The sequence below is a fragment of the Crotalus tigris genome, unplaced genomic scaffold (assembly GCF_016545835.1).
Source record: "Crotalus tigris isolate CLP2741 ecotype Arizona unplaced genomic scaffold, ASM1654583v1 scf7180000020016.261972, whole genome shotgun sequence".
NCBI classification, from domain to species: Eukaryota; Metazoa; Chordata; class Lepidosauria; order Squamata; family Viperidae; genus Crotalus; species Crotalus tigris.
The window spans coordinates 193311-207516 of record NW_024097819.1 but is presented as its reverse complement, the minus strand read 5'-3'; the positions used below and the strand labels follow the sequence as shown (position 1 = coordinate 207516).

At 36.0% G+C, this 14206-nt stretch overlaps 2 protein-coding genes across 3 annotated transcripts in view; one reads left to right on the top strand and one right to left on the bottom strand.

Moving 5' to 3' along the window:
• Positions 1-575: 575 nt before the first annotated feature.
• STMP1 (short transmembrane mitochondrial protein 1) lies at positions 576-3471 on the top strand. The gene is made up of 2 exons (XM_039365233.1): positions 576-671; positions 1425-3471. The coding sequence occupies exons 1-2, from the start codon at positions 591-593 to the stop codon at positions 1500-1502; spliced, it is 159 nt and encodes a 52-aa protein (XP_039221167.1). The 5' UTR covers positions 576-590; the 3' UTR covers positions 1503-3471.
• Positions 3472-6634: 3163 nt separating this feature from the next.
• Positions 6635-14206, bottom strand: part of SLC13A4 (solute carrier family 13 member 4) — a 40321-nt gene continuing 32749 nt past the window's right edge. For both annotated transcript variants that reach the window (XM_039365236.1, XM_039365237.1), the window contains 3 exons: positions 10958-11119; positions 9140-9277; positions 6635-8564 (listed from right to left, as the gene is read on the bottom strand). In XM_039365236.1, coding sequence (XP_039221170.1) covers positions 8424-8564; positions 9140-9277; positions 10958-11119 — 441 coding nt within the window. In that variant the 3' untranslated portion in view covers positions 6635-8423. The remainder of the gene's footprint in view (positions 8565-9139; positions 9278-10957; positions 11120-14206) is intronic.

Sequence of the window (14206 nt, the reverse complement as noted above, 5' to 3'; positions counted from 1 at the left end):
CTGGGCCGCACTACTGGTCCATGGCCTATTCACAACCGGGCCATGTGAGTGGCTGGTTCATGCACGCGAGCGTCTCAGGCGCTTGGGGCTTGCGGTCCCACTCATGAGGGCTCTCTCTCGCAAGACCACTCAGGGCCTCACTCGCACGAGTAACAGGTATTTGTGCACATGCACTTACCTGCCCTTCCCACAAAACCATCCCCTTTTTCTCCCTTATCCCTTCCCCTCTGGGTCACCAACCCGGAAAGATTGGGGAACTCTGCCCTACCCTATCTTTTTCTCTCATACTTGCTACTAGGAATATGTTATTTGAGGTCTTCCCAAATCCTGGCCTGTCTGTTTGCACAACTCCAGTGTTTAAATTGCAAATGGTGAATAAAGGAATTATTTGTATGTGGCTTACATGGAATTCAGCCAAATGGTACAAACCGTTTGGAAAAACATTAGCTAAAAACATGATAAACACTTTAATGAAAGTCAGGTTTTGGCCTGAAATTGGCAAAACATGTGTTTTAAAAGATAGAATGGAAAACTAATTGCATTTCTAAATTGCATTTCATGTGTGGTGAGTGAGGGAAGTAAAATCCTCAATGTTATCCTTTTTGTTCTTTCTCCAGCTCGGTTTTGCAGTTGGCAATGTAGTTGGAATGTATTTGGCCCAGAACTATGATGTAAGTATTTTTGCTGCTTTCGAAATTATATTAAGAATTGGAATTTGTGAGGATTGCAGAGCCTATCAAACATCAGATGAGTCTGAACTCCAGTTCCCATTTTTTTCTAGAATGCAGTAGTCAAAAGTGTCAAAGATGATGAGAGTTGTTGACTTGCAGTATCTGAAAGGCTATTGATTTCCTATTTTTGTATGTAACCACAGTCCACCAGCTTTTGATTTGTGTAATAAGGAGAGTCCAGATCAATTTTACATTCCTTTTTCCATTCCTTCATTTCATTCTGTTTCCACATTAACCTGCTCTTATTTATATGTATGAAATATTTGTGATATATTTTGACACTTTTCCATTGAAACCTGCATTATAAGTTTTGGAATGCTAGTGTTTTCTTTGTCTCAGAAGGCACCAAAGTTTGCCTGTTTTTCCACTGTTACTAATTCCAACAATAAAGCTTGAAATGCAGAAATTAAATAAATCAATCTTTGGTCAGTCTTGAAAAGACACTAGAGCAGGGGTCCTCAACCTTGGCAACTTTAAGACTTGTGGATTTCAACTCCCAGACTGGCTGAGGAAGTCTAGGAGTTGAAGTCCACAAGTCTTAAAGTTGCTAAGATTGAGGACCCCTGCACTAGAGTATGGTGCGTACTAGAGTGTAGAAGAAGAGACATTCCTGTACATATCATGGATCCAGAGATTACCTTGAATTGATTCTCCAAATTGCAGTGGTTCTTATATTCCTTTATATGTTTATAGGTTCCAAACATTGCAAAGAAGATTGAAGACATCAAGAGAGATGTAGAAGCTAAGAAGAAGCCTCCGAGTGATAAATGATGCTGATATAGGCATCCTACTTTTCAACATAGATGGTGTATTTTAACCATCCAGCCTTAGGTGTCAAACCTTTATTGGCTTTAATGAATGCTCCCCTGCCTGATCTCTGAAGGCCTTAAAAAGCATTCAGACTTAGTGTTACTATATCCATGTGGCCTCCTTGCACTTGACTTTTTTCCAAAGAAAAAAATATCCCATACAGTATATATACAAACTGGACTTTTGTTCTCAATTTATTGCTTCAGGAATACTTTACATTTAGTAATAACAAGAGTCAGGAACAGAATGAAGATATGCCATTAATTATTCCAATCTAAAAAATATAACTCTACAAATATTGGTATCTATTTATAAAACGCTAAACGTCTTATAAAATGCCCATCTTGTTGCTGAAATATGATGTTTCTATTTGATTGTTGGGCATTCCTGCAACATGTATAGTCAGCATGAATTAAATGTCAAACATTGAGCAGTTTATAGAGGTATGATACCCAATATGCTTTATCCATTGTTTGTAAAAATTAAAAAAATTAAAATTTGAACAACTTAAATGAATTGTTCCAATGTATCAACAATATACTCATCTTCCAATTCTTAGTTGGTACTTCAGTTTATAATATTTCTAAGGGGTAACCATTCTGGTATAACTAGGAATTGATGTAGTCCTGCACTTGCATTTTGATGATGAAAACATGAATCAAACTATGCAAAGTTACTGGCTTGTATTTTTCCTGTCTTGTATCTGTTGTAGCCCTTTCTTGAAACAAAGAAAGATGCATCAGTTTAAAGATGGTAAGAAACCTGATCCTTCATAATATTTAAGAAGAGGCTGGATGATCATTGCTGATAGTGCAGGAGCAAGCATGCCTATTGTAGCCCTCTCTCCCCCAAACATTTTTGTACCCTATTCTGATTGATCACTCTATTAAATTTTGTTAATGGAACTGCTGAAAAATGGCAATATGAATTTAAAAACTATCCCAAATTTATACCTACTTCTCTACTGAAACCCTTCCTTACCACAAATATTAAAATTTAAGTTTTGGCTTCCTAAGGTTTAATAATGGACTAGATAATATGCTTTTGGACAGGTTAACTTGGAACCTAGAATTCTAGTTTTGTGTCACATGCTAAATGGATTACCTGTATATTTATATGAGAATTACTTGCATTTATTGTTTTCTTCATTTGTTAAATAGCAAGTTTTGATACTCATAGACTTGGGGTTGTAACAATGCTCGTATACTCTGTTGAGTACAGCTTTATGGATTACCATGTGCATTCAAAAATGTGTATATTGTAACAATAAATAAATACTAAACTATTGTGATAAATTTCAGCTTTTAAAGGGTGTCCAATTCACAGTGATGTCATTGAGAACCTTTTCCCATTGACTTGACTTTTAGTTCTCTATTTGGAATTATATTCATCATGTTAAACTTGATGTGACTTTTAGAATTGCAATAGATTCTTTTTGTATTATCATTTTTCAGACCTTGACCATCATACATAGATGCAGTGTTAGGGCATTGTTATCAATTGTTTTTTCTACAGAATATGAAGTGTTTGGGTAAAATTGCTTGATTTCCCCACCGATCTAATTTTATTAGAATTTTCTTTCTTTCTCTCTTTCAGAATCTTGTCTATATGGGTAGAGGGAAAATTGGACTATTATCCCAATTAATGCAAATTTTCAGAAAGGAAGAGGATTAGCTTTGAGAGATCAAAGCTAATTTTACATGAAGCAGCATTTTTCCCCCTCTCGATTGCATATTGGTTACCATTAAATCAATGGAGCTATTGCCTTATGTCATGGTCTGCAGAGTTTGTCTTTACGATATTGGCCATCTTCTGAAAATTACAAATGGTATTTTGAAGAATTACAAAAATTCTTTCTCATGTCTGCAAAATATGAAGGTTTAAACAGTACATATGATGGTACAAAATAAAAGCTGGTTATTCACTTCCACTGAGAGTTGCCAGTTTTTCTTTGAATTACATTCTTTCAATCCCACTTAGCACACACAGTTTCTAGGACAGTTTTGCAGTGTAACTTATGGAAGGGATACAACAGACCTGAGTACTAGCAGTTTTAGAATAAAAGTATGGGTTGTACATGAAATATTTTAATAAATTAGTGCATTATTCATCAGTATACTTTGTGAATTGTACACAGATTATATTGTAAGAAAAGATGAAGTAGATCAATGTTTTTCAACCTCAACAACTTTAAGACATGTGGACTTCAACTCCCAGAATTTCCCACCCCACTATGTGAGGTTGTGAAACACTGAAGTAGATAAACAGAAATCCTTGTCTCATGCAAGGAAGTAACCCTGATGCACATTTTATATCTAGCTGACTATCTATCTGTCCAGGAATAAGTATATGCAAACTATGTAAATATATATATAGTTTATGGAATTAAAGAATTCAATTTAGAGTAACAGTTGATTAATTTCACACGTGTTAAACCATAATGTTGGTGTCTTAGCGTGTCTTTGAATTATGAATTTGAAGATAAGAATTAAGGAACAAGGATTCAGCTGTTCTGGACTATATGCAGACTTATTGTTCATTTGATGTGATTGTCTGGAACTAGAAAACTCACATATTTTGGGCAGTAATTCAAGAAGATAAATATGTTTAGGAATGTTGAGGGAAGAGGAAGAAAGAGAAGGCAACAAGTAACATGGATTAAAATTACTGCTATGTAAAACAGAAATTTCACTGGAGAAAGGACAAAGTGGCAAGTATTCGTGCTATCAAAGGAGTTGAACATCAATTGATCACATCAAATAATTTTATATTCACATGCCATAAAACAATCAAATGTTTTATGTATTGACAGTCCTTCTAATAGCAAAAAAAAGAAAGATTTTTCTTATAAGAGTTAATATACTTAGACACAAATGTTGGCATCTGTTGCTAGACTTGTGTACCAAATTTTAATCTGGAAAATTACTTAAACTGGTATCCGTATAATTTTTCAATAATCAAATTAAGTGTCCTAATTACACAATAAAGTTTTATTTTGTTCCTTTTTGTTTGCAAATTGTTTCCATTATGTAACTCATTTCTTTCCAATCACTCATTTTAATAACAATAGGGTATTTATTTTTTCTTCCCTATTATTGCTGTGTATTATGGCTGGGTTTACATAATATAATGAATAATGTTCTGCTTAATTATATTTTGTTAAATTGGTTGGGTCCATGCATCATTATTTCAATTTATGATAAAGGAAACACTAACCAAGTTTATATTGAATACATGTGTTGAAAATGATACATCACAAAATGATTCCCCACCATCCAATCAGAACCGATGAAGCTTCTTGAATGAGAAGCTAAATGTCTTCAAAGAAAAACAAGAAAGTCCAGTTGCCTCCTGAAAAAGCACCTTTGGCACAACCATGACTTGGATGACTGAGAATTTCCATTGAAATTTAGATACACCACTGGCTTCCATATCACTCAGTTTAGCAGTTTGTTGCTGTCATTTAACTATTGTTATTACTCTGATTAGTTCTCATTGTAGGATAAAGGACAGGCGATAATAATTTTACCAGTAATATTACTTTTCTCAGCCCTATCCCATTTTTATATATAGCCAAGGGAATTTTAAATAGGACACAAAGATATTAGTGATATTGTTTGCCTACATTCAGGTCTTCAGTAAGGTTAACATTTTATTTTTTAAAATTTCTTATTATTAGAGAATGAAGAGCCTTTTCATATTAGAAAATGTTGGGGAAACTACAGTCCAACAACACACATACATTTTAGTTTAATTCATTAATTAGGTTTGATGGGAGCCATTTGCTCATGATTTTTTCAAGTTCTTTCCCATATCAAGTAAATCAAAGCCAAGGTGTAAGCATGGGCAAAGTTTGACAAATTCACTTGTACATAGGACAAAAGTGTAATTGGAGAGAGTGTAACTGAAGAAAGAATGGATCCTATGTTATATCTAGCTATGCTCTGTTCTGTGTGATACAGATTTATTTGTTGTCTGTTCCTCCATTTCTTTCAAATAACCTAATCCTTACCAGAAATGATCTTGAAAACTAGGGGCTTGCACAATTCATCTAAAGCAGAGATCCCCAACCTTTTGGGCACCAGGGACTGGTTCCATGGAGAAAGTTTTTTCACGGACTGCAGAATGTGTGGTTTTGTGTGCTTCCTGCATCCCACAGATGGGGCTTGTTTGCGTGGACTGGTTGCTGGCATGCCATGGACCGGTACCAGTCCACAGACCGGGGTATGGGAACCCCTGATCTAAAGAAATGATGTGGATCTGAATGTGCATCTTGGCAACATTTGGCCAATATTCCAATCAATGCAGAAGATGGTCATGTTGTTGGAGCTGTGTGAGAAGCCATTACAGATACTAGCTCAGGTGCTACTTCAGTAAAGAGTGAAATATATACTTTTGTGAGTTTCAGTGAGCTCATCAGTTCTATACCTGGAAGACATTGATATAAATTTAATTAATATAATAAATAATAGCTATTATTCAGCAGAAGCCACTGAAGTCCACACTGAAGGTTCTATCAGAAAAGCACAGATGGCTATCAACTTTTTTTGGGGGGGGGTAGGACATTTTTTATAATTACTGATTTCACCTTTGAAGGTTGCAGGAGAGTTGTCTGATGGCAAGGCAACATCACTAGAAAGAGTTGAAAAATCCTATCCTTTTCTTTTTTTTTATGGTGGGAGAAAATTTATTTTTAAGGGCAAAATGGATGTTTTGATCTGGACAAAGGTTTCTCACATGAGTTTTGTACCTTTATAGGGCAAAATAAAAGCAGAACATTTGTTTATTTATAGGTGTTTTTCCCACTTCTATGGAGATTGTCCTCCTTCTGGTGGAAACACCTAGAAGCGTAAGAGGACATTTGCTTAGCTAGCCAAATTAAACCCATCAGTCAGAAGGGCAACAGATGTTGTAACCAAGTCACTCTCATATCTCCAGACTAGAGAAAAAGCCTTTTGCCATTCTGTTCCCTGTAGGATGAGCAGGCCTACATTAAAAACAAGAAGACAAAAAGAGAAAAGGGGAAATGTGTTTGGACATCCCCTCTACAATTTCTACACACCACAAGAATATTAACAGTTTTTAGACTTGGCTTTATTATCAAGCAATTTCTGCAGCAAAAGCATTTGCAATGGGAACAAAAGATGGTTATTGCTTTTCTTAATGGAAAAAAACATACAAAAGGTAATCAGGATATAATTATTACAGGTTATGTATCATCAGTAATAGGATGAGAATACATAAGCATTATGAAAATAATAAGTCTATTGTAAAGGCACTTAGTACAGAATAAATCTGTAGGAATTCAAGCAGTCGCGTCACAGGATCATTTTAAGGGAACATGCCTGATCCTTCCAGAACTCAGCAAAGTCACACTGGCATATTTGTGTGAATCTTGCCTATAGTCTGCAATTCCAGCAAGTAAAAGCAATGCTTTCAGCAAAAAGGTTTCCATGAGGCAACCACACTCTTTCTTAGGTCTTATTATCCTGAAAGGTTTCTTCATGGGACATCATTTTCTGCACAGTAGTTTCCCCTGTTCTTGTGCTAAACTGTATGCAGAATTTCATGGAAAGGTAAAGCTGCAGGGCATCTGCTTTTATTGGGATTTCTCTGAAAGTTATTCTAGAATTTTTAGCTGAGGCCAGTGCTAACAATGCCTCCTTCTCTTCAAGCTATTGCTCAGAGCTAAATGAGGATTAAGTAGCTTAAGTGCTTGTATTTACAGCTAACAATAAATGCAGATGCTTTTAAAATCCTTCTTACACTTATCAGTGGCATATTTCAGCACAGGAAAGATTCCAATTTTTTCCCTTAAATTGCCGTTTTAAATTGCAGGAAGCAGGCTTATCATTGCAAAAGTAATTCGGGAAACCTCTATATGGATTGAATTAGGAACCAAGCAAATTTTTTTCAGTAAGAGAAAAAAAATAATCATTAAAATGAGTTAGTCTATTTTATGAAATGTTTAATTGTGTTTGATAATGATAATAGTGCAATACAAAACACTCCACCAAACAGAAGAACATCTATCTAGCACTTTTTGTGGGGTTTTCTTCAAGTAGGATATTATGTTGAACATTTTTTTGTGCTTTCAAGTCAGTCTTGATTACTAGCAATTGCCTGGACAAGTCAATGCAATTTTCTTGGCCAGATTTTGGAAATGGTTTACCATTACTTGCTTCCTAAGACTCAGAAGGAATAAATGGCCTAAGGCACCAAGCTGGATTTGTACATAAGGTAAGATTAGAACTCACAGTCTCCTGGTTTTATATGCTGATGCCTTAATCACTACACCAAACTGGCTTTCTTAATCAAAATTAGCAAAAGAAAATAAATGAGGGAGAGAGATGGAGAGGGAACAATAGAAAAGCAAAATGAGCAAGACAGCATTTACTGAACAGTAGAACATCCAATTTAAACATTTAAAAAGAAATTTTTAGAGACTCAAGGGATTGTATGTATAGAATGGCTTTATGTTATGAATATGAATAGAGCCCACAGTTCCACTGAGATCATCAAAATAATGTTAAGGATCCTTTATAAGGATCCTTATAAAGTAGCTTCTATATACAGCTTTCTGCACAAACATTTACAAAGTTAAGACTTAATCTTTAAATTTACAGTAGAGTACCATGAGTTACATACATCCCATCAAATAAAAATGAAAAAAAATTTTTTTTTTAGTGTTTCAGTGTTTATTTAACAGTTGAAAATAAAAATGCTAGCTGGTAGATGTAATATTTGGGAGAACCTCAATTACGTTACCTCTTATTTTATTCCCGTTCCTGATATAATATATAGTCGAGTCTCCTTGTTTAATATATATGTACAATGATATTTGTCCACTTTCTGAGATTTGACAAATTTTGCCAATGTTGTTTATGATGGGACAGTAATGTTATTACTGGTTTGGGCCCAATCAGGAAATATGTCCAGTTGGAAGAGTCTAATTCCCCAAGTATTTATGGCCAATGTAACAATCACTAGTCCAATGATATTGACGCCAAAGCCAGCTTTGATCTACAAATAAAAAGAAAAACAATAACGAGTATCAATTTGAACAAGGCTTTGCAGTTCAAGCACATCAGGTCTGGATAGCTTCTGGCATTTTTTTTAATAGACCAAATCCAGGGAGCATTTAGATCAGCTACTTAATTGGATTAATTCATTTCCTTCTATTTCCTTATGTGTCCTCATTTTCACTTTGCCAAACTACAGTCAACAAGGCAGTAACTGGCTTGAAATAATCCTAGATCTATCTATGTCAGTGTTTCTCAACCCTGACATTTTAAAGATGGATGGACACATACCATCTTAAAGTTGCCAAAGTTGAGAAACACTAATCTATATTTTATGTCTGAGATTTTCTTAATTCTACTCAATATTTTTCCTCAACTACTTTTTTCCTTTATAGCATTTTTGACACCATTCTTTGAAAGTTGGAGATGGTAATAATGGTAGTAATAATAGCAGTTGTGGAAACTGCAATTTGTACATTACAAATAATGTAAATCTATTGTTATTGCATTACATTTGTTGAAGTGTTTAGTTGTTTTTGAAATTTACTTGTTAAATTGTGGATGCTTAGTACATACCATATCTTTGATTTGACAGTGTCCATAAGTGAAGACAATGGCATTTGGAGGGTTGCCCACTGGTAGCATTACCGCAAAAGAGATGCACATGGTGACAGGGATCAGGGTGTACAGTGGGTTGATTTGAAGGCTTTCGGACTATAAAGAGAAGAAGGAAAACTAATTATTTTGGTAATATGCATAACAAAACTGGAAAAACAATATTATTAGATCTAATGTGATGGCTTAATATTAAACTAAAATACAGGTTATCTGGATTCACATTTTTTTCAGCCACAGAGGTAGAGTGCAAGACATTGAAGAAATATACTGCACTGTTGTTGATAAAACTGAAATCTACACATATTCAAATGAGAATTCATGCAGAAAATATAAGAAAGAGGTCTACCTTCTATAACCAATTGTCAATGTATTTTAGCACCCAAGATTGGCTAGAGACTTGGCTTAGATTTTTTACCTCGATAAATCACAGATAAATGGTTCTAGCTGCTAAAGTGACAATGACTACACAGAGATGTCATTACACAAATGTCCCCATTATGTGCTTGCGTTCCAAGCTGTGATGCAAGTATATAAATTGCAGCATTGATGAGATGATAGCAACAGGATTGTGTCACTATTTTTTTCCCTCCTTTGGTGGCATTGTGGACTTCCTATCTCAGCTGACTTTAATTTTCTTCATGCTTTTTATTAAGCATGAAATGAGAAAGTGGCTTATTGCCTTTTAGCATCAAGTACATCAACAATAATGCTTTTGGTTCTTGCAGAGATTCCATCACATTCTTCCAAAAATGAAAAGGGTGAGAGTCTCTGCTTTGTTTGGATATGTCCTTACTGCCTCAAAAATACTGGCCAAAGTAATGAGGGGTCCTTGATGCTCTCTAAACTTGGCTGTTTTCTTGCAGACATTTCACTACCCAAACTAGATAACATCATCAATGCTAGTAGGGAGTGGGTTTTGCTCTCATTTTATATTCTAGTGGATTGCTTTGTCAGTGTTGGTGGGAGTGGTCTTAATGGTTCTTTGGTTAGACTGTTTACGATTAGCTTGTTTATGGTTAGCTTGTTTGGCAGTTCCTTGATTGCAGTATTGCTTACTTCTTGATTGTTGGCCTGATGTTAATCTTGGAGTTCATCTACGCTCATCTGGATATTGATTGCTGTAAGGAGATGTTTGGATCTTTTTGTTTCCTTTTGAGTTTGATTGTCTCTTCTGAATTGTACATAAATATCAAGGGCCTTCTCTGTAGTGGCTCCCTCACTCTGGAACATTATTCCTCCAGAAATTAGACTGGCCCCCACTCCTTCATAAGGCCCTGAAAACATGGTTTTGCCTGGGAAATCCAGAGTGAGATGGGGCCCATTAAATGATTGATTTGAGTGTGTGTTGTTGCCAAGGGGTGGGATGGGGAGGTTATTATTTTATTATTTTTGTTATTATTTTTATTTTTTCTATATTGTGTTTTTGTTATCTGTAAGCCATGTAGAGTCACTCTGAGTGAGTAGGTGGCTATATAAATTATCTTAAATAAATAAATAAGTAACAACTAAGCTCAGAGAGCACCAAGGACCCCTCATTTCAACTCTGAGCTACAAATATTCTCCTCTATTGGTAACCAAAGTAAGCTTGGCACTATAAATTATTCTGGGAAGGTAGGACTAATAATAGGAACAACCTTGTCTGTTTATTTTCTGATGTCTGTGTATCTTTTGACTAGTCCATGTAAAAATGAAAAGTGCTCTTTCCAGCTCTAAATGTGCCCATTATCTTAAAGAAATGCCTAACCTTGTTTTTAACAAATCCTAATCTGTACTCACCATGCCACACAGAATTGGGAGGAAGATTGTTATGGTTGCAGGATTGCTAACAAACTCCGTTACTATGGACACCAGGAGGCAGGCTAGCAGACTGACTGCCCAGGATGGAAGGCTACTCAGGGACAACATTTGCCTCCCAATCCATGTTGAAAGTCCAGAGGTCTGGGGGACAAAGAAAAGATAGGCAGAAAAAAAACCAAGTAGATTCTAGTTCTTACAGTAGCTATTCCAATCATTAAGCCCCATTAAGTGTGGCCTTACCAAGGCATTGTAAAGTGGTATTAATACTTCACGTGATCTTGATTCTATCCCTCTGTTAATGCAGCCTAGCACTGTGTTGGCTTTTTTGGCGGCTGCAACTGCTGGCTCATATTTAAATGATTGTCCACTAGGACTCCGAGATCCCTCTCACAGTTACTATTGAGCAAGGTACCCCCTATACTATACCTATACATTGGTTTTTCTTGCCTAAATGTAGAACTTTACTTTTTTCACCATTGAATTTCATTTTATTAGATAGCGCCCAGTGTTCAAGTCTGTCCAAATCCTCCTGTATCTTAAACCTTTCTTCTGGAGTGTTGGCTATTCCTGCCAGCTTGGTGTCGTCTGCAAATTTGATGAGTTCTCCATCTATCCCCTCGTCCAAATTGTTGATGAAGATGTTGAAGAGCACAGGGCCTAGCCCTGGGGCACCCCACTATACACTTCCCTCCATGTAGATGCAGTTCCATTGAGGACCATATACTGAGTACGGCCGGTCAGCCAGCTACGAATCCATCTGGTGGTGATGCTGTCTAACCCACATTTTTCTATCTTATCAAGTAGTAGGTTGTGATCTACTTTATCAAATGCCTTACTGAAGTCCAAGTAAATTATATCCACAGCATTCCTCTGGTCCACTAATTTTGTCACTTGGTCAAAGAATGCAATACAATTTGTCTGACATGATCTGTTTTTGACAAACCCATGTTGGCTTTTAGTAATGACTTTGCCTCTAGGTGTTCGCTGATTTGTTGTTTGATTATCTTTTCCAGAATCTTCCCAGGTATTGAGGTCAGGCTGATAGGTCTGTAGTTTCCTGGATCTATTTTTTTTTCCTTTTTTGAAGATGGGAAATACATCAGCTTCTTTCCAGTCCTCTGATAGTTTCCCAGTGCTCCAGGATCTAGTTCAGAGATCACATCTGCCAGTTCCTTGAAAACGTTGGGGTGTAATCCATCTGGTCCTAGTGATTTGAACTCATCCAGGCTGGACAGGTGCTCACTTACCATTTCCTTGCCTATCTTAACTTGTGTTTCTAATCTGTTTTTTATGATACTGTTTTTGATAGGTTAGACTGTTTTTTCCCTTTGTGTAAAGACGGATGCAAAAAACGAGTTAAATAGTTCTGTTTTCTCTGTTGCTTGTCACCTTCTTGCCACTTTCCCCCACTAATGGACCAATCATTTCCTTAACCTTTTCCTTGTTTTTTACATGTTGAAAGAAGTTTTTTTTTTTGTTATTTTTGACTTTGGTTGCAAGCCTTAGATCATTTTGAGCCTAGCTTTCCTCATTTCATCTTTGCAGGCATGGGCTATTTGCTGACATTCTGCCTTAGTTATGTGCCCCTCTTTCCACTTTTTATACTTGTCCTTTTTATCTTTCAATTTATCAGAGAGTTCTTTATGCAGCCATGCTGGTTTCTTTTGAGAGCTGTTATTTTTCTTCTTTCTTGGTATTGTGCTAGACTGGGCTTTTATTATCTCATTTTTCAAAATTTCCCAAGCTTCTTGAGTTGTTTTCCCCTTGCGGATTCTCATCCATAGAATACTTTCTAATCTCTCTCTAAGTTTATTGAAATTAGCTCTCTTAAAGTCCAAGACTCTTGTTTGACTGTGTTCTATTGCTTGTGCTTCCAGAATGTTGAATTCCAATATTGCATGATCACTTCCTCCCAAAGTTCCTGTGGCTTCAACACCTTCTATCATGTTATCTCTGTTAGTAAGGATTAGATCCAATATGGCTAATCCCCTAGTTCCCTTCTCTACTTTTTGAGAGACAAAGTTGTCTGCTAGGTTTGTTAGGAATCTGTTTGATCTTCCACTTGGTGCAGAGTTTGTCTCCCAATTGATATCAAGGTAATTAAAATCCCCCATTACTATTGTGATGTGCTTCCTACATACCTGAGTTAGCTGACTAGCAAAAAGTTCATCTATTTCCTCTGTTTGGTTGGGTGGCCTAGAGTATACACCTATGGCAATGTCATTTCCCCCCCCCTTTTATATTGACTCAAATGCATTCAAGAGAGTTTTCATCATTGTGATGCTCTAGTTATTCCTTATATAGAGAGCAACTTCACCTCCTCTTTTGTTTGGTCTGCTTCTTTTAAATAATTTAAATCGAAACTCATCAGTCCAAACTCATCACAAGTCAAAGAACAAACTACAACCCAATGCTCCCTGGCACTTTAGGATCAGAAGCATCCTTTCAAGTAAAAGAGATGAATTCTGTCTCTATTGCATATTTCTCAAAAGTATGTTTCTCAGTGGAGAATGGAGATCTGGCAGGCAGATTAATTAGCGGTAAGGATAAATGTTAATAATTCAGTTATTTTAATTCCCCCAGTTTCCAACACTTTCCATTACAGGTAGATCTCAACTTACGACCATAATTAACCCCAAAATTTGTGTTGCTAAGCAAGACAGTTGTTTTGCTCCATATTAAAACCTTTCTTGCCACAGTCATTAAGTGAATCACTGCACTTAAGTTTATTTATTTATTTAGAAGATTTGTATTGCTGCCTGCTTGCACATGGCGACTTATAAAAACACCCTATAAAAGACTAAAATAACAAGAGGAAAAATAACATAATAACTTATATAATAATATAAGTTGTTAAGTTAGTTACATGGTTGTTAAGGATATCTAGCTTTCCCATTGACTTTGTTTATCAGAAGTTCGCAAAAGGTGATCACATGATGCCAGGACATTGCAACCATCATAAATATGAACCAGGTGCCAAGCATCTGAATTTTGATTATGTGACCATGGGGATGCTGGTCATAAGTCACTTTTTTCAGTGTTGTTGTAGCTTTGAATGGTCACTAAATGAATGGTTGTAAGTTGAAGACTACCTGTACTAGTAGGCCCCAGTTGTCATTAAACTGCAAACTTTAAAAGAATCAGCTTCAGAGGAAATTGTGAGTCTATTTTTGAATATTTGGAATATTCTGACATTTGGGAAACAAGGATATAAAAAAAGAAAGTTAG

Bases quoted from the DNA above. Each gene is read 5' to 3' on its own strand.
- STMP1 (XM_039365233.1), top strand. From the start codon at position 591: ATGTTATCCTTTTTGTTCTTTCTCCAGCTCGGTTTTGCAGTTGGCAAT. The intron at 672-1,424 runs GTAAGTATTTTT...ATATGTTTATAG, and splicing joins ATTTGGCCCAGAACTATGAT to GTTCCAAACATTGCAAAGAA.